This window comes from Pteropus vampyrus, unplaced genomic scaffold, assembly GCF_000151845.1.
Source record: "Pteropus vampyrus isolate Shadow unplaced genomic scaffold, Pvam_2.0 Scaffold343, whole genome shotgun sequence".
NCBI classification, from domain to species: domain Eukaryota; kingdom Metazoa; phylum Chordata; class Mammalia; order Chiroptera; family Pteropodidae; genus Pteropus; species Pteropus vampyrus.
The window spans coordinates 53,516-72,014 of record NW_011889124.1 but is presented as its reverse complement, the minus strand read 5'-3'; the positions used below and the strand labels follow the sequence as shown (position 1 = coordinate 72,014).

The window sequence follows — 18,499 nt, the reverse complement described above, 5'->3', positions numbered from 1 at the left end:
GCCCGGTGGACATCGAGGTTGCCAGTGATTTCTTAAGCTCAGGATGCCTTTCTGCTTAGAGTGAGAATTGCTCCCTGTTTGCTGGCTTTGGGAGTCAGGTGACTTTAGGGAAATAGAAGGGCCCTTCTGGAGGGCAGGGGAGGCGGGAAGGGCGTGGGCCGAGGGAGCTGAAATGAAGCCGGCGATGGGAAGCGATTTTACAAGCTGCGGCATCCGGTTCCCAGCTGGGGCCCTTTGGAAGTCTGAGGACTGTTGGGACGTGGTCAGTGTGCAGTGGGGTGTGTGCGCGGGTGACAGTGGACGGTTACAGGTGCCCTGGGACCCCCTCCAGCTACACCCCGACCCTTGTGCCACTGTCTGGTCTCTCCTCTGTGTGTGTGGGCAGGAGTGTCTCAAGATCCCACCTCAGGCCTGGCTCCCAAACCAAAGGCTGTCTTGCTGTACATCGTGCAGAAGACAGCCCACTCTTTAAAAATTGGAGGTGAAATTCACAGTATTTAAAATACACCATTTTAAAGTGAACAATTCAGTGGCATTTAGCACATTCGCAGTGTCGTGCAACCACACTTCTGTCTGGTTCCAAAATGTTTTCATCCTCCTCAAAAGAGACCCACACCCATTAAGCAGTTGCCTCCCCTGCCATTCCCCAGCCCCCAGTGGCCGCGTCCTGCCTGCATGGGCGTGTCCCACAAATGGAATCATACAGTTGCCTCTGTCATATTTCCCTGAGCACGTTTCGGGGACTCATCCATGTTGAAGCACTTTCTTTTAACTTTTCATTCTGAAGTAACTTCAGACTAATCAGAGAGCTGCAAGTCCCCTGCAGAGAGCTCCGGACCGTGCGCCCAGGTGCCCGCACGTCTCCTCGCTCCCTCTGTTCACACACGCCCTTCACGGGGCCACTCAGAGTGAACGGGACATGACGCTCCTCCACACCCAAGTATTCCAAGGTGTGTTTCTTAAAAACAAGAACATTCTGTGAGCCCAGTACAGTGATTAGTCAGGAAATTAATATCGATACAGCATTATCTTATCTACAGATGTATCGAATTTTGCCGATTTCTCTCTATACTGTTATTTATAGCCAAAGGAAAAAAACCCTTTTTCTGTTCCACGACCCCACGCAGCTGGCTCTTTTTGAACACGCTTTGTTCAGCGTTGTGCACGTGCTGCCATTTACCCTTCAGAGCGAGAGTTCTATGATCACATCCATTTTACGGATGAAGAAGCCGAGGCCCAGAGAGGCGAGGGAACTTGTCTCAGGCCTCCCGGCTGCAGATTGGTGAGGACTGGGAACGAGGTGGCAGGCTCTGGAGCCCGAGTTCTTAGCCACCAGGCTCACTTGCTGGGGCTGGGTTGGGAGCCCTCCAGCAGGGACGTGTCCAGTGTCCCCTGCCGCGCAGGCCTGGCCCGCAGCGAGCATGTGGGGGACTGCCACTGAGCCTTCATCACTGGAAGGAGAGGAGAGTTGGCTTGTGTCATGGAAAAAAGTGCTGGCCAAAAGCCAGGGCGGCCTGGGGGCTTCTCCCAGCCAGCCCGACACCCCAGGAACCTCTGGGCACCCCTCGCTTCCTGGGACCTGTTTCCAAAGCTGTGGACCAAGGGAGGGGCTGGTGGCGGTGGCAGGTGGTGGTGGCAGGGCTCCTGGTCGGCCCTCTGCCCCCACCAGCCCAGGAGTAAACAGCAGTTGGTCTCTAACTGCCCCGCCCTCCAGTCCCCTGTGAAGGGCTCCTTTGAACCTCCCATGTGGGCCCCAGAGGCCCTTGCACACCTTGCTTCATAATTACCCATTTGTGGGAGACAGGGGAGGGCCCTGGAGGGGCAACCGAGGCCTCAGACAAACACAGAACCAGCTACAGGGCTCAGGGCCCTTTCCTCCTCCAGGCCCCAGGCACCCTGACTTCTCCATTCTCCCCTCTCCATTGGGTGGCACAGCCCCTGAGCAAGAGGCAGGCAGCTGGGTCACAGTCATGCTCAGGGCTGCGTGGGGAGTGTGCCACACTCCAGTTTACAAAGCCCCTTGCCATTACTCACAGTCGCGAGGAGCTAGCCTGCCCTGCCTCTGTGGGCAGCCCCCTGCTGAAGCCCCCTCTCCCTGCTCCTAGATGGCGGTGCTCATGGACCCCAGTGAGGACGCCGAGGACACGCTGCGCACACACCGGTCCCGGGAGAAGACCTTCATCTTCGACGTTGTTTTCGACCAGCATGCATCACAGGTACCCTCCACACCACCACCACCATGTCCCTGGCTGGGCCAGGCTGCGTGGGTGTCCTCACCAAGCCCTAGAGCCCCCTTGGGAGGACCTGGTGGCCAGGTGGGCTCATCTATGACTTCTCATAGGGGCCTCTCTATGCTCAAGAAGGCAGGGCTTTACACGTCTCCTTCACCCACCCACACGTCTAGTTCTCATCCATCCACGCAGCTGCCCACCCGTCCATCAACCCATCCATCCCTCATCCATTCCCCCCACCTACACTCGTCCACCCATCCACCCATCCACCCATCCATCTACCCACCCATCTACCTACCCATCTATCCATCCATCCACCCATCTACCCATCCATCCACCCATCTACCCATTCATCTACCCACCCATCTACCTACCCATCCACCTGTTCATTTACCTACCTATCTATCCATCCATCCACCCATCTATCCATCCATCCACCCATCTACCCATCCATCCACCCGTCCACCCGTCCACGCATCCACCCACCCATTTACCTACCCGTCTATCCATCCATCCATCCACCCATCTATCCATCTATCCACCCGTCCACTCATCCATCTATCCACCCATCTACCCATCCATCCATCTACCCACCCATCTACCCATCCACCTGTTCATCTACCTACCTGTCTATCCATCCATCCACCCATCTACCCATCCATCCACCCATCCACCCATCCACCCACCCACCCATTTACCTACCCGTCTATCCATCCATCGGTCCATCCATCCATCCATCACCCCATCTATCCACCCATCCATATATTTGTCTATTGTCCATCTATCCAACCATCCATATATTTGTCTATTGTCCATCTATCCAACCATCCACCCTTCGTCCATATGTCTGTTTGTCATCCACCCATCCACTCACCCATCTAACTTCGTCCATATGTCTGTTTGTCATCCACCCATCCACTCACCCATCTAATACAGTAGTGTCCCATCTGCCTTGTAGCTAGAACACACTCCCTGCCCCCAGGGCTCACGTCCCAATGAGGGAGACAGACGGTAATAAGCAGGTCCAAGCAAACATATTAGTCTGAGTGTGTTGTGCAGACGGTGGGGTAGGTGGTGGGGAGCGGAGGCCTTTCTGGGTAGAAGTGACATTTCAGCTGAGACCTGAAGGAAGAACGAGCCAGCCGTGAGAGCAGAGGAAAGAGGGGCCAGGTGGAGGCTTCGACATGCCCATCTCAGAGGTGGAGAGCCTGAGGCTCCACGAGCTCACACAGTGAGGCCAGAACTGGGCGCTTGGACCCAGTGTCAGGTCATACTCCTCACCAGTACACTCGACCAAGGATAAAAGGCTGTCCAGCAAGTCACCCGACCCTCACCTCACATTACAGAGGGGAGCTCAGGGCAGTGTGACACAGAGTAAAGGACACTCACTCCTGAGCTCTGCACGGTGGGATTGCAGCCCAGGCCCCCTGATGCGGGAATGTCACATCACCAGGCGGATGACGTCTGGGGGCTGTTTGGCCCCAGGACAAAGGCCAGTGAGGGACGCATGTCAACTCCAGCCCTGTACCCAGAGGACCTCCCCTTCCCACGCAAAGTGGGCCCAGGGACTCCCCGCACTCCGCACCATAGCTTCAGCGGCCAGGCAGCCACGGTCACTGCTTGTCCCTTAGTTCTCGACTGCAGCCGCACGAGTCTCCCCAGAGCCACTGCTCGTTCCTATCTGTCATGTTTCTGTGGGCCGCCAGGGAGCAGGCGGGCAGGCCACGTAGTTTTCGACATGATGGGGAGAGAGGGCTGGAGCCGCCTGAGGGCCCGTGCCAAAGCTGCACGCCATCCTGCACCAGCCCCGGAGGAGCCCTTCCCAAATACCCCAGAGAACAGGGAGCTCGCTACGCACCCACTCCTGTCATGACGTGCTGCTGCCTTAAATTAATTCTGCTGGCCCAGAGCGTTCACTCCCGGTTCTGGTTTTGTCCCGTAAAGATGAGTCATGGTGCCCTTCATGGATTTCCAAGCCCTGTTGCTGTCTTCCAGCCTTTTGCATTCTCTGATTTCTCCCAGTTCTTGCAGAAGCCTGGAAAGGACTCACAGGTGTTTAATACCACACCTGCGTCGGGCCTCATGGTAGGAGCTGTCACATATATCCTCTAGTCACCCCCTCGCGGCCACCCTCTCATAGCGTGAGGCTTGGCCTGGTGGGGAAGCATGCTGGAGCTAGCACAGACACAGGGCCAAGGCCGAGGGCCGGAGCCAGAATGGGCGACGCCCACGCCGTGTCTAAGCTGCCCCCTCCACGTAGGTCTCTGTCCAGCTGCAGAGACGATAGCTGTCGGCAGGCACCACCTACCATTCCTCTCCAAACAGCCAGGTGCCCGACTCCGGCAGGGTTGTCTACTGAACTGTCTGTCCCTCTGTCTGTCCACAGGAAGATGTGTACTGCGCCACCACCCAGCACCTAGTGGAAGGCGTCATTTCTGGATACAATGCGACCGTGTTTGCCTACGGCCCCTCAGGTACTGCCAGGGGCAGCATCCCGAGGAGGGAATGGGGCAGGCGGCAGCGGACTCGCCCGCAGCTCGCAGCACCAGCTGCCCTGCGCCGGCCGCTCTGTGCCCGTCGGCTCTTTCCAGCAGCAGCCCCAGAAGGCAGGTGGATTGGGTCCCTTCTCACGGCGCCTCTCCCAGGTCACAGCCTCTCCCAGGTTGCACAGCTGGTGGGGCTGAATAGGGAATCCAACCCCCAGCCTACACTGTGCCGCCCACCAGAAGCCCAGATTCCTCTCTGCAGTCTCAAGCTGAGATAGACAAATGTTTGCAAAGCTAAGCTGCCTCTCTCCTCTTGAAAACTAGGATCACAGAGGGTCAGAGCCGGATGGGCCCGAGCGCCTCGCTGTGCCAGTGGAGAAACTGAGGCACTGGGAAGTGGCTTGCCTTCAGCCACAGCTTGCTTATTTCACTCACTCAGCAGCTGTCAGCCAGCTCCTGCTATGTGTCAGGCCCTAGGCACACAGGGAATGGCCAGCGCAGTGTCCCCCATGAAGAGACACTCCTTAAAAAGCGTGGCGCATTATTTCTCCTTGTAAAACAGCACGGACACCCCGACAAGAATCTGGAGCCAGCAGAGCGGCCAGGCCCATCCCTGCCCCCACACACCCTGAGTACGCTCACCCCCCACCGTGTCCGCCCAGGCTTTCTTCCACAGAGCGGCCACGGGACTGTCCAGACACCTCATTTCCTTGTTTCTCAAACGGAAAGTGAGCATGTCAGGGCTGCCGGGGATCGGGGGCGGGCGGGGGGTGTCTTGCGGAAGGCAGGGTCTGCACAGCCTGGTGGTGGGCGTGGCAGGGCGGGGTCTGGGCCATCAGGAGCCCTGCCTACTCCCACAGGAGCGGGGAAGACCCACACCATGCTGGGGATGGATGCGGAGCCGGGCATCTACCTGCGCACCCTCACGGACCTCTTCCGGGCCATCGAGGAGGCCCGTGACAACATGGACTACAGCGTGTCCATGTCGTACCTCGAGGTGAGCTGCCCGCCGCCTCGGGGGCCTTGCCTGCAGCGCGGGTGTGCTCCCCTCGAACGCCCACTGGTCTTTGCGGCCTCCCACCTCAGAGCGGCTGAGATTCTTGGAAGATGCAGAGCCGCAGTGATTCGTGAGTCTGCGCTTGTTTTCCACCGAAGCTTCCAGGCTTCCGCTTTTCTGTCTCGTCCCAGATTTACAACGAAGTGATCCGGGACCTCCTGAACCCGTCCTCCGGCTTTCTAGACCTGAGGGAAGATTCCAGGGGCAGCATCCAGATTGCAGGCATCACAGAGGTGTCCACCTCCAACGCCCAGGAGGTGAGTCATGGCGGCCATGCTTACGAGGCCCTCCTTTCAAGTTCACAGAGCGGAGCCAGACACACGGCCCAGAGCCGTTTCCCAGCTCGGGACAGCAGACATCTGCACCCATAGCCGCTCAGGGCAGACATCAAGAGCCGGTCACACTCGTCCCTCTGCGCCCGGGAGCAGGCTCGGAACCCTTGTCTGTGCAGCACTCCCGCGGTCACAGCCAGAGCCAGCCCCCGGCCCTGCTTAGCCCTGAGTGTTGCTCCAGAGCAGGGCGATGCGTGAGTGCTTCTGCAGGCACTGCGGCTTCTCTTACCTCCGGTCTCCCCCTGTGCCACCCACACTCCACCCCGCCCTCGGGGGGCCTCCCCACCCGCTCAGGAACCTCCGTGTTGTCCCCAGAACCATGGACCCCTTGGGCCCCCGCCCCGTGATGACCATGTGCTCCAGCCCTGCTGGCGGATGGCGTCCAGGTGGCCTCAGCGTCATCCTTTGTGGGTTTGGGGCGGGGAAGGGGAGCCTTCTTGCCTGGTCTTTAACAAGGACCATGTCAGGCTACCACTGGCACAGTCTGCACACAGTAGGTGCTCAGCAGAGGCTCGTGGGCTTGGTTCCCACAGCTGCTTGCTTGCAAATGGGTTTTGGGGCACCCGCCAGCTCCATACGACTGTCTGGGGCTGCCCCGGGCTCTGGGGAAGAGTTGGGTAATCCCTTGGTGATGTCTGCCACAGGCAGAGGACAGGGAAGGTGCGACACACATGTCAGCAATCTGCCGTTCCTGCTGGGTTTGTTGACTCTTCATGCCGCAAACCAGAAGTCGCTTCCCCTGCACGAGGTTCTGTCATCGGTGTCCCAGCCATGGGGCCAAGGGAGACCGCTCAGAGGAGTGTGGCCCCCGCTCTCGCCCAGTGCTCTGGAGGGAGCGTGGGGCCGTTCCTGGCCCTGATCGCCTGCTTCTGCCTCTGTCCTCAGATCATGCAGCTCCTCACCAGAGGCAACCGGCAGCGCACCCAGGAGCCCACGGCCACCAACAAGACGTCGTCACGCTCCCACGCCGTGCTGCAGGTCACCGTGCGCCAGCAGCGTCGCGGCTCGGACTTGGCGGAGGAAGTGCGCGTCGGGAGGCTGTTCATGGTGGACCTGGCCGGCTCGGAGCGCGCGTCCCAGGTGTCGTCCTGACACGCCTCCCGCCCCTCCTCCCTTGTCACCACCACTCACCTCGTGTCATCTGCCCTTCAGTCGGGGGGCGGGACCCTGTCCACCTGTGTCCAGCAGCATCTCCAGCGCCTACAAGAGCACCTGGCTCGGAGAGGCTCCCGCTAGCCGCCTGTTGATTGAATGAATCCTCAACAAACCTGGGGTGGCACAGCCACCGAGCAGAGCTCACACAGGGCTTCCTGCGGCAGGGCCCTGGGAATTAGAGGCCCAGGCCCGCCCTCAGGGAGCTCAGAGCTGCAGGGGTCGGGGGACAGACGTGTGAGCAGATAGCTACAGGATGGGGAGGCCTGTGCTTTGAGATTCGAGGCTGCGGGAGCCCAGAGGAGGGCAGGTGGCAATGGTGTCCAGCGCTGAGCCTGAGGGGGCATGAGGAACTCAGTGGACTGCATGGGAGAGCACATCAGGCAGAGGGGACGGCGGGTGTGAAGTGTGCCTGCGGAGAGGATGGTGCACTTACTGTGACCCAGCATGGCTGCTGGCCTGACGCGCCCCCCGGGCCCCGCCTGCCGGCCCCCAAGCCCTCAGCTCACCCGTACCTGTCACTGGGAGCGGAGGCTGTGCCCGCTGTCTGCTGCCCTTGTGCCTGAGCATTCCACGAGGGCAGGATCCAGCCCAGGGCCTGGGTCAGACGAGGCGCTTGACAGAGGTGGTGTCAGAATAACAGCATCAACCGGCGACACCTTTCACGTCCCTCTGGCACGCCAGGCACTCGGCCGTCAGGATCCACCCGGTCCCTGTCACAGAGCGAGTAGGCAGCGCCGAGCCTTCTTCCCAGATACACAGAAGCATTAGGTGATCTAGGCGCAAATCTGTGCCTTTCACCCCAGTTTGCGTCGCCTGTTCTGCCTGCTGATCGTGGAGTCGCGTCACTCACTTGGTCACCTGCCCTGCGCCTGGCCCAGCCTGGTGCTTGGGCTGCTGAGACAAGCTGCGCCTGCTCAGGTCTGACTGGTTAAAATGAGGTGTGTGCATGGACGATGAGGCCAGCACATCGGGGGCCGCCGGCCGTTGAGGTCATTTTTACTCACAGTTCCCAGGAGGAGGGGGCCCGCCACGCTAGGCAGGACCCCCCGGGGAGCGCCAGGGCCTCTCGGGAGTGGGAGGACCGTGGACGAGCCCCTTCATGGTGATTTCTACGGGAAGAATGGGCGAGGAGGGATGACCCGGCTGGGCTGGTGGGTGACTCCCCTGGGCTCTGGGCACAGGTCTGTCCCCGATTGCCTGGTACCCAGCACTGGGTGAGAGGTGCACAGTGGCCAGACTGGGGTGGGCGGGCTCGGGGCAGGTGGGTTTGCGTCTGAGAGGTTAGTAAGTGGTTCACTCTCTAAGCCCTGGGTGACCCTGGAGGGGCGGTCCCCGCATGGGCAGCAGGGTCGCAGATGTCAGGGCATCGGACGCAGAGACTCCAAGACAGGGTTGACACGCAGGCAGATGTGGGAGAAGACAAGCTCACAGGGAAGAAGCGAGTGTGGTGGAGGAAACCGCTCTGGGACCCTGAGCAGGACCCGGGGCTCTAGCCTGTCCCCTCTGGGCTTGTCCTTGGAAGGCAAGGTAGAGACCAGCTTCCTCTGGAAGAGGCCACCAGACAGGATCCAGGCCCTGGGCCCTCGTTCTCACCCTGCCGCAACTTGCTGTGTGCCTTTGGGCAGACCACTGCCCCCTCTGGGCCTGGCGTCTTTAGCTGTATACTCGGGAGGCCTAGTGGGCTGTCTTTAGGATCTGCTAGACTCTTGTGGGCTGTCACTTCCTCACAGAAAATCACAGAGTTTTATCCAGGGCAGGAGGTCTCAGAGAAAGCCCTCTACGTCTGTGATACAGACGTGACTCGAGCAGGCGCCCTGGCTCCCATCCCGCACCAGCTCCTGCCTAGCAAGAGCGTCCACTGACACTCACTGCTGTTGGCCCAGCGCTGTGCACGCGACCCATCATCTCTCATTGTAGCCCTGTGGAGTCGGACCACTGTCCCTTTCTGCAAACGAGGGTGCTGAGGCAGGCTGGGAGGTCTTTTCGAGAAGCAGTGTAGGCCACTCTCAAACCGTGCTCCAAACTGGCTCTAAAACCCAGGTCCTGAACGAGAAAACATTAGGTAAACACACACATCATATTCCTATTGTCAGAGGGATTGTTCTGCAGACCTCTCTGACTCAGTTTTATCTGAAGCACTTGTCCTGGTGCTTCAGGGAACAGCCAGTGCACACAGAGCCTGAGCACCCAGTGGGACGGGTTGTTGCACCTGGGCCTCAGTCCTCTCTCCGGTGGCCCAGGGTGGGCAGATGGCAGGTGGGAAGGACCACCTTCCCTCCAGCCTGGCCTCTCCCCACACAGGCCCAGAACCGCGGCAAGAGGATGCAGGAGGGCGCACACATCAACCGCTCCCTGCTGGCCCTGGGCAACTGCATCAACGCGCTCAGCGAGAAGGGCGGCGGCCGGGCACAGTATGTGAACTTCCGGGACAGCAAACTCACGCGCCTGCTGAAGGTACGAGCCCCGAGCTGGGTGTGAGTGTGTGTGCATGTGTGTATGCGCGCGTTGTGCGCATGCGTGCGTGCATTACATGCAGTGTGTGCGTGAGTGTGCATCCATGCATTGTGGTGCATGTATGTGTATGCCTTGCACACGTGCGCAATGCATCCTACATGCGTGCATGTGTGCATGCATGTGTGCATCGTGCACAGCACATGCATGTGTGCATATGTGTGCATGCGGGTGTGCACACGTGCATGTGTGTGTGTGCTGCTCCTGTGGCTGGCTGCATCTTCAGGATTTACCTGACTGGTTTGAGGCCCCGACCTGGGTCCTTAGGGTCCTTTCAGGAACTTCTGAAGGAAGAAATCATGGTAGAAACCATTGCTAGTCACTGCCTGACTACCCCCACCATCCCTCTGAGTGTGGCCTAGCCCATGCTCGCATATTCCTAGGACAGGGAGCTCACTACCTAACCGAGGCTGCCCGCCCACTGCAGACGGTCTGACTGAGGAGATGCCCCTTTCTACTGGGCTGAGCGCTGTCACTTCTCTTCTACAGCAGAGCAGGCTCTGATAAACAAAGCAAGGAAGGAATGTCCCTGCACATTTGGCCTCTTGGTCTAATCTGCCCACATAAGAGCGGAAGTCAGGTCGGGTGGGCCTGGAAGGGGTCCCACCCCTCCGTGAGCATCCCCACCCCGAGCACTGAGCCCTTGGTCTCTTCTCAGGGTTTGGCCAGTGGGTGATGGGTGGCAGCACCGGGTAGGTAGGGGTCTATTCACATCACCCAGCTTGTGCCCCCCACTGACAGGATGCCCTAGGAGGGAACAGCCGGACGGTGATGGTCGCCCACATCAGCCCAGCCAGCACGCACTTCGAGGAGTCACGGACCACCCTGCTGTACGCCTACAGAGCCAAGAACATCAAGACCAGGGTGCGCCGCCCGCCCGTCCCCGCACGTGCTCTCCCACACAGCGCTCCCTCCGGCCGGTCTCGGGAGGGTCCTGGCTTGTCCCTTCCTGCTGCGGTGGCCCCTGGCATGCCTTGGCTTGTGGCTCCTCCCTCCTTACAGGGCTCGCTCATGTCTCCGTGCCTCCTTTCTCCCTGATGAGGGCGCTGGCATTGGGCTCAGCGCCCTCTCCAGCCCCTCGTCCAGGAGGACCTTGTCTCCATAGCCTCCATCATATCTGCAGAGACCCTTTCTCCAGACAAGGCCCCACCCACAGGGTCTAGGGTTTTAGGACATGGGCTATCTCTGTGCCTGGCATGCTGTAAACTCTCCATGTGACAGTGACCTTCTCCTCGGGAGGTGGGTCCAGCCACCACCCCATTTTACAGACCAGGCACAGAGAGAAAGCAGCGTCTCCAACCTTCTGCAGCCAGAGCGGAGCGGGCTCGGGGGCCCGGCGTGCACACCTAGGGCTGCTGCACCGGTCTGTCTACACCACTGGGCCCGGTCGAAGCCTTCTTCTCTTGAGGCTGAGAACTCGGTGAAGTAATTGCACGTCAGCCACTTAGCACGCCAGTGACTGGCGGTCGACATGTGACAAGTGCTATTCTATTGTTATTGTCATCTGTCCTCTGCATTGCCCAGCTCTGAGCTGGGCTCCATGATAAAACTTAAAGGATGGAGCCTCTGTTCTCCCCCAAACCCTGAGCTTAGCAGTGGGGAGAGGCAGCTATGAAACTGGATCTCACACAAATAAATACACCATTTCCCGCTGTAGTAAGTGCTCTGAATGAGGGCCACAGGGCGCTGGAAGAGAGGACAGCTGAGATGACCAAATCCAGAGGGCCTCCTGCTGAGGGGGACCGGGCCGCGCTGGGAAGCAAGCCCTGAGCGATGAGAGGAGCACTTCGCCCAGTGTAGCAGTGTGACCCTCCACATCTTCCAGAAACATGGGCCCCTGTGCTCAAGGAGGTCGTGTCACTGGAGAGCCCCGAAGTGCCACGCATGGGGATGGACACGCAGGCCGTCCCTCCCACGGACCACTATGCAGCTGCTACAGAGATTGGGGTGGAACCTCCTGTGCAGATGGCCAGCCCCTAAGATACACTGGCGGATGGGAAAAAGCAAATGCAAGAATAGTAGCTACAGTCTGATATAAATTACATAAAACCCCAGTGCCGACCCCACACTGAAGGAGCTCCCCTTGTGTGCCTGGGGGCACATACACATACAAACCCACACGGTGAAGGGCCGGGCAGGCCTGCATCGGAACCACAGCGGTGGGCACCCACGGTGGAGCACAAAAACGTCACTACAGTCCAGCTCCACACCAAAAAAGCTTTGATGGGTCGTTCGAATTTTTTATTGTGGCCAAATATGTACAACGTACAATGCATCAGTTTAAGCACATACGGTTCAGGGACAGCAAGCACATCCACGCTGCTGTGCAGCCGTCACCACCACCCCTCCGGAACGTCCCATCTTCCCAAACGGAGACTGTCCTCATCAAACCCCACCCCGTCCTCAGCCCTGGGCATCTGCCCTTCCCTTCCTGTGTGTGCACCTCACTCCTCTAGGTCCTCATACACGTGCAGTCACACGGTGCGTGCCCTTCTGTGAGCGGTTATCTCCTTCAGCGCTCTGTCCCCAGGTCCATCCGTCCTTTCTAAGGCTGACTAGTGCTAATTCGAATTTCCGTGGCAGGTGTCTGGGTGTTTCTGGTGTAGCCAGGTCGCTGTCGGGCGTGTCTTTGTGCGGCGGCCCCTCTGGCCTGACCGTGGCCCGTGTCCCGCCCACGCAGGTCAAGCGCAACCTGCTGAGCGTGTCCTACCACATCGCCCAGTACACGGACGTCATCTCCGACCTGCGTGGGAAGATCGAGCGCCTTAAGTCCAAAATCGAGAGGCAGGAGCAGGAGAAGAAAAGAGAGCCCGGCGTCCGGGACACACGAGGTAGAGCCCGGCGCGGGCCTGGGGCCGCCGGGGGCCGCGAGCGCCAGGAGCAGACAGGCCCCTTGCTAGCGCATGGAGAGGCCGTGGCGGGGAAGGAGGCTGGAGGGTTGGCGGCCAGGGCGTGGGTCCGTCGTGACGGGAGGCCAGTGTGACCAGAGGCCCGCGCGCCGGGAGCGCCTCGAGGTCTGCGGCTGTCGGCCGTCAGGGGAGCGAGGCTGAGGCCGCTCCATGCTCGTCTCCCCTCCGCTGATGTGTGGGCGAAGGGCTCTCCCTGGCCGGGGTTCGCCTGACGAACATGACAGGAGTCGAGGCGTTGAGGGGGGAGGCCAGGGAGACTTCAGTGGTCAGCTGTGACCTCCAAGTGAAGGGGGGCTGCAGACATCTGTGGAAGGACAAAGAACAGCATAGCCAGCCGGCGAGGGACCCCACGCCCTCTCCCCCACCCCCACGCGCCCCCCAGTCCTACTGCCGGACTCACACTCCAGGCAGAAAGGTCGGCACGATCCCTCCAAAAACGAGTTTTCACAAAAACGTCACTACAGTCCAGCTCCACACCAAAAACATGCTACCAGTAATCTGTTCACGGCATCAGCCAGCCAGTCAGTGTTCGAATTCCCAGAACCTCAGCGGCACCGTGCACCTCTCCCGGACGCTTGTGACGTTTCTGAACGGGGGTCCCGGCGTGGTCTGCGCCTGGCGTGTGGCCCACAGATCTTTCAAGTCTCTTCTCCCGCAGGCCTCCCCGCCCTCTTTTTCCTGTCCACCCATTTGTCGCTGTGGCAGGGCTTCGGCTTTCTCAGGGCCAAGTAACATTTCATCATGCGGTGTCCGTGTCGTGTATTCTGTGCGATGTTCTTCACTCATCCACCTGTGGGCACCTGGGTCGTTTCCATGTCTTGGCTGTTGTGAACAGCACTGCATGAACATGGGGAGCGGACAGCGCCTCAATACCGATTTCAGTCCCTTGGATAAATACCCAGAAGTCCAACTGCTGGGTCGTACCGAGCTCTATCTTTAACTTTTTGAGGAAGCTCCATACTGTTCTCACAGCGGCTGCACCACTGACGCTCCCAGCCACAGTGCACGGGCTCCCTCCACGTCCCACCGCCCTTGTCATCTCTTGTCTTTTTGATGACAGCTACTCTGACAGATGCGAGGAGGCATCTCATTGTGGTTTTGACTTGCATTTCCTTGATGTTGAGCACCTTTCTTTGCTGGCCATTTATTTGTATGTCTTCTTTAGAAAATGTCTCTTAAGGTCCTTTGCCCATTTTTTACATTGGATTATTATTATTTTTTCTATTGAGTTATATGAGTTCCTTGGACACTTTGGATATTAGCAGATATAATAAGATTTGCAAATATTTTCTCCCACCCATCCATCATCCATCACCCACCCACCCACACACATGTGTGGAGCTCCTCCTTGGGCCACACGCCATTATGGCAGGCAAACATGGAACTCAGCCCCAGCTTAGGTGGCTCTGCTCTCAGTACGGCTGGCTCTTTGGCTGCCCCCAGGCACGATGCCCACCCAGGAGACAGAAGAGGACAGCCACCTGCAGATGGACAGGATCCGGGCCCAGCTGGTCGGGGCCTTCAAGGAGCAGCTGGAGATGAGGCGCAGCCTGGTGGAGCTGGAGAATGCCAATGTGGAGCTGCATATCGACGCATCTCGCCACCTGCTGGCCATCGCAGAGTGAGTGCGCGGCCGCAGGCACCGCCCAGGGCCCAGCGCTGACGTCCCCACGGGGCAGGCGACCAACGGGGACCACAGAACCGGTGGGGCCGGTGGCGGGAGCTCCCTTTTTTTGCTACTGTCCAGCCTCCCTCTGTTGCCTGCAGGACCTCTGGCCCAATCCCGCCCCTGCCGCTTGGCTGGACCCAGGGGAGAAGGCCTCCAGGTGCCTCGGACCGCCCTCATAGGCTCCGAGGGGCCGCAGGTTTGCCCGAGGCAGTGCTTCCGCTGGCCAGGGCTCCTGCGCTGCTCCACACACACTCCCTGTCCATCCCACTGTGAACAGGCTGACCCTGTGCAGAGGGACTGGCCGCCGGGTTCGCCATCCAGACGGGGATGTGCGTGAGGGCCGCGGGGCTGTCAGCTCCACTGGGACAGCAGGCCCCACCGGCTGCCCGGACAAGCTGGAAGGCACAACCGCCCGTGCGGGGGGCCGGCGCACAGTGCTGCGGTTCCAGCCTGTTCTCCCCCGCCCCCACTCTCCCTCCCCTCCCTCATTTCCTTCCAGTTTTTGTTCATACCTTTTGTTTTTTACAAATATAGAAGAGGTCGTAAAGAAGACCCAGTTCTGCCCCGTTTTTATGCCCATGCCTGCAAGGAGACCAGCTGGCACCAGTAGGGACTCTGGGATGGAAGTGCCAGGACCCCAAGACTGGGCACAGCTTGCACTCTGACCCCTGACCCCTCTGTCATGGCTGCAGTTGGGAGCGGGAGAAGACCCAGCACCATACCCAGGACAGGACACCCGAGGGGGACGAGGAGCAGATGGTGGCCGACACAGACATGGACGCGAGCAAGTCCACAGAGCCGCACGAGGTGGCCCTGGCCAGAGAGGAGGTCAACATGCTGTTAGCCGAGCAGCGGAAAACCGTGGCCCTCAAGGTGGGGAGAGCGACGGGCATGTCCCTGTCACACACCGGCGATGACTGTCACTGGCGCTTACCGATCACTGCTGGGGCCCTGGGCCATCTCACAACAGCCCACGCCACAGGCCCAATCACTCTTCCCTAGATGGGAGACCGAGCCGCAGGGGGATTGGACACGTCCCAAGTCCCCGGGAGCAGGAGCAGACCTGGGCCCTGGTGCGTCTGACTGCAGAGTCCACGTCCCTGCATGTTAGGGTCGTGGCTGCACTCGGGGCTGCAGAGCCGGTGCAGGGCAGAGACCCCTGGGGACAGAGGAGGCAGAGGCTCCAGCTCGCAGCCTCCAGCTCGCAGAGGCCCTTGGCAGTGACCCGCCACGTGTGAGCAAGCCCGCCCCTCGGCCGGGCACTTTCCACCAACGTCTCCATTAGTTCCGCGAGTCTGGTCTTGGGCGTGTGACATGAGGACAGGGACATGGCCGACTCCAGGGTCCTCTCTGGACAGTGGCGTCTTCTTACACTGTCGTCTCTTGAGAAGAGCGAGGTGTTTATGTAACAGCTAGTCGTACGATGGTCCCATGGGGACTGCGGGGAAGCTGCTGGGCCACGGGCTGCGCCCAGAGCACTGGTTAGATGTCTGCAGGCAAGCGGAGAAAGCGTTTGGGGAGGCCATGCTGCTGAAGGCAGGCAGCGTTTATTTCCCGGAAAAGCCGTGGAAAAAAGCCAAACCAAGATCCTAGTACCGCCGCCTCTGCTGCCGCAGATTGGAGATATGTGATCCCACCTCCAATGTGAGGAACAGCCTTGTGCTCAGACGGACAGTGTGCCCTGGCAGAGAGCGTGACCTGCAGGAGCCGAGTGTGGGTGATGAGATGCAGTGTAGCACGTAAATGCAAGTCTATTAATTAGTCAATCAATCAATCAATCAATCACTCAAAACAAGTCAACATTTTAAGGGTGCAGCTCAATGCCGGGCCCTGGGGACTGAAAGATGAACAGGAGCCTCTGCGACTCAGGCTCACAACCCATGGAAAAACACAAGCACAACTACAGCTCAGTGTGGGAGCTTGGTGTAGACGCAGGAACTGGCTTTTGGGGAGCTGGATGAGGGGCTGCGCTCTGGTGACTGCCAGAAGGAGGGGAGCAAGGTGGGCCCCTCTCGGTCCCAGAGGGTGGAGACGTGAAGGCTGGAGCGCGTGCCTGTGGCTGCTGACCTGAGCCTGGCACGGCCCCGGGGACGAGCATGCTGGGCTGCTGTGGGCAGCGCCACGGGGGCCTGGAGGCAGTCATGTGCTGTGGTGGTCAGTTGGTGTCAGTCAGCTTGGCTGGGCTCTCATGGCCAGTGATTCAGTCAAACACTGGTCTGTAGGTGTGGCTAACATCTACAGTCACTCGACTGTAAGTAAAGATGACCTAGATGGTGGGTGGGCCTCAACCAATCAGTTGAAAGGCTTACCAGCAAAACATGTTTCCTAGTAATTTTGCCTCAGGACTGCAGTGGCAGCCCGTGCCTGGGTGTCCAGCCTGCTGGCGGCCCTGCGGACCTCTGACTTGCCAGCCCATAGTCCCGTGAGCCATTTTTTTAAAGTATATCTTTTTGTGAGCATGTATGTGTATAGGCACACGCACAAACGTCCATTAATGCATGTGTTTGTGTCGTGTGTGTGCATACATGCACACACATATGTAAATGTGCACGAATATGTTACTCTTTCCTACTGCTTCTGTCTCGGGAGCCCTGACTGACACACAGGGCAGGTTGCAGGCCACAGGCGGGTCTCACGGAGCTCCTAGCTGGCTTCCTGTGGCAGGAGCAACCCCCTGCGGAGCTGGACAAGTGGGGCCTCATGTCTCCTGCTCCTGCTTTTGGTGTGGAGCCAGGGCCTCGGCTGTAGGCAGGAGTCTGTGATGTGCCCTGTGGGGACAGAAGTGGCGTGTGAAGTCTCTGTGGTGTGGACACGGGCAGCGCTGGCTTCCCATGGCAGATGCACTATGGGGCGCCCTGGGATCACGTTCGAAATAGTGTTTTGGTAGAAGATTCGAGGCTTTCCTGTAGTGAGGCCGACAGATAGGAGATGACTCACAGAAAAGACAGTTTGTCCTCACAGTTGACAAGAGGAGGGGACACGCCATGCCACTCAGAGCCACACGGGGGAGCACCAGGGACAGGAACAGATATGAATCTTCACCGTGGGAGGAACGGGCGAGGCAGGGTGAGCGGGCTCAGGACCCGCTGATGTGGGCGGCTGCAGCGGGCTGTGCGGCCTGGGTCTGCCCTGCTCGTCTGGTCCCTAGGTGAGAGGGCAGGTGGCCAGTGGCCGGGCTGTGAGCCCACCAAGGAGGGGTGGGCAGGCTCCGGCAGGGGGTTTGCGTCTGAAAGGGGCGCTCCTGGCGAGCGGTTCGGTCTCGAGGCTTCGGCTGACCCTGGAGGGGCAGTCCCAGCACCCAGATGCCTGGGCACCAGAACATAGAGAAGAAAAGGCTAGGTGAATGCAGAGTGCTGCCATACGTGCTCAGAGCCGATTACCGCGTGTGTCCGCGAGTTCAGTGTGCAAACCTGAGCCCGTAGGAATGAGTGGGCGTGGGAGCAGAGACCCCGGGCCTCTGCCCTGAGCTCCTGGCCTGTCTGCTAGGCAGAGCTGGAGCAGCGCCTGGCCTGCGCCAAGAAGAAGGCCTCGCAGCTGGAGGAGCTGCTGCCCGCGCAGGCCATCAGCGAGGACCAGAGGGAGGTGCTGCGGCTGCTGTGCAGGGTGCACGAGCTGGAGGTGGAGAACACCGAGCTGCAGGCCAGCAGCCTGCGCAGGAAGAACCTGCTGTGCCAGAAGGACTTCGTCATCCAGGGCTTCCACCAGCACCGGCTGCTGGGCGAGCGCATCATCCGGGGCCAGCGGCAGCTGATTCAGGGTGAGGCCCGCCCCGGCCCCTTGGCTGGGAGGGTCCTTTCTGCGGGCTCCCAGAAGGGAGTGGGCAGTGCAGGGGTCAAAAAAGTCCCAGTCCCTGTGACACCCCAGCCTGCTCCCTCCTCCCGCCCCGCTGCTCCCAGTCACCGGTATACCCCGCGGGCCCGCGGGCCTGGGTCTTAACCGTGTTTTCCACTAACAGGAGCGCGCCGCGCACACCGTTCCGTGCTTTGCCCTCTCTCACTTACCTGTGTCTCCCGGGAAGGGCTCTGTGAGCGTGCAGTGACACCTGCAGAGGCAGTCCAGTCTGTGAACCATCTCCGCTGGTGACTGCTTAGGTTTCCTGCAGCCTCACGGTCCCACGACCCGCCGTCTGTCAGGCCCCGGGCACAGCGG

The 18,499-nt window shown here is 59.8% G+C and overlaps 1 protein-coding gene across 1 annotated transcript in view; it reads left to right on the top strand.

Moving 5' to 3' along the window:
- LOC105304467 (kinesin-like protein KIF19) overlaps positions 1 to 18,433 on the top strand; it is a 24,409-nt gene extending 5,976 nt beyond the window's left edge. The window contains exons 3-14 of the mRNA XM_023522391.1: positions 2,106 to 2,216; positions 4,618 to 4,705; positions 5,578 to 5,714; positions 5,906 to 6,031; positions 6,992 to 7,186; positions 9,563 to 9,715; positions 10,514 to 10,636; positions 12,453 to 12,603; positions 14,125 to 14,302; positions 15,043 to 15,223; positions 17,837 to 18,107; positions 18,369 to 18,433. Of these exons, the coding sequence (XP_023378159.1) occupies positions 2,106 to 2,216; positions 4,618 to 4,705; positions 5,578 to 5,714; positions 5,906 to 6,031; positions 6,992 to 7,186; positions 9,563 to 9,715; positions 10,514 to 10,636; positions 12,453 to 12,603; positions 14,125 to 14,302; positions 15,043 to 15,223; positions 17,837 to 18,107; positions 18,369 to 18,433 (1,779 nt within the window). The remainder of the gene's footprint in view (positions 1 to 2,105; positions 2,217 to 4,617; positions 4,706 to 5,577; positions 5,715 to 5,905; positions 6,032 to 6,991; positions 7,187 to 9,562; positions 9,716 to 10,513; positions 10,637 to 12,452; positions 12,604 to 14,124; positions 14,303 to 15,042; positions 15,224 to 17,836; positions 18,108 to 18,368) is intronic.
- Positions 18,434 to 18,499: the final 66 nt, after the last annotated feature.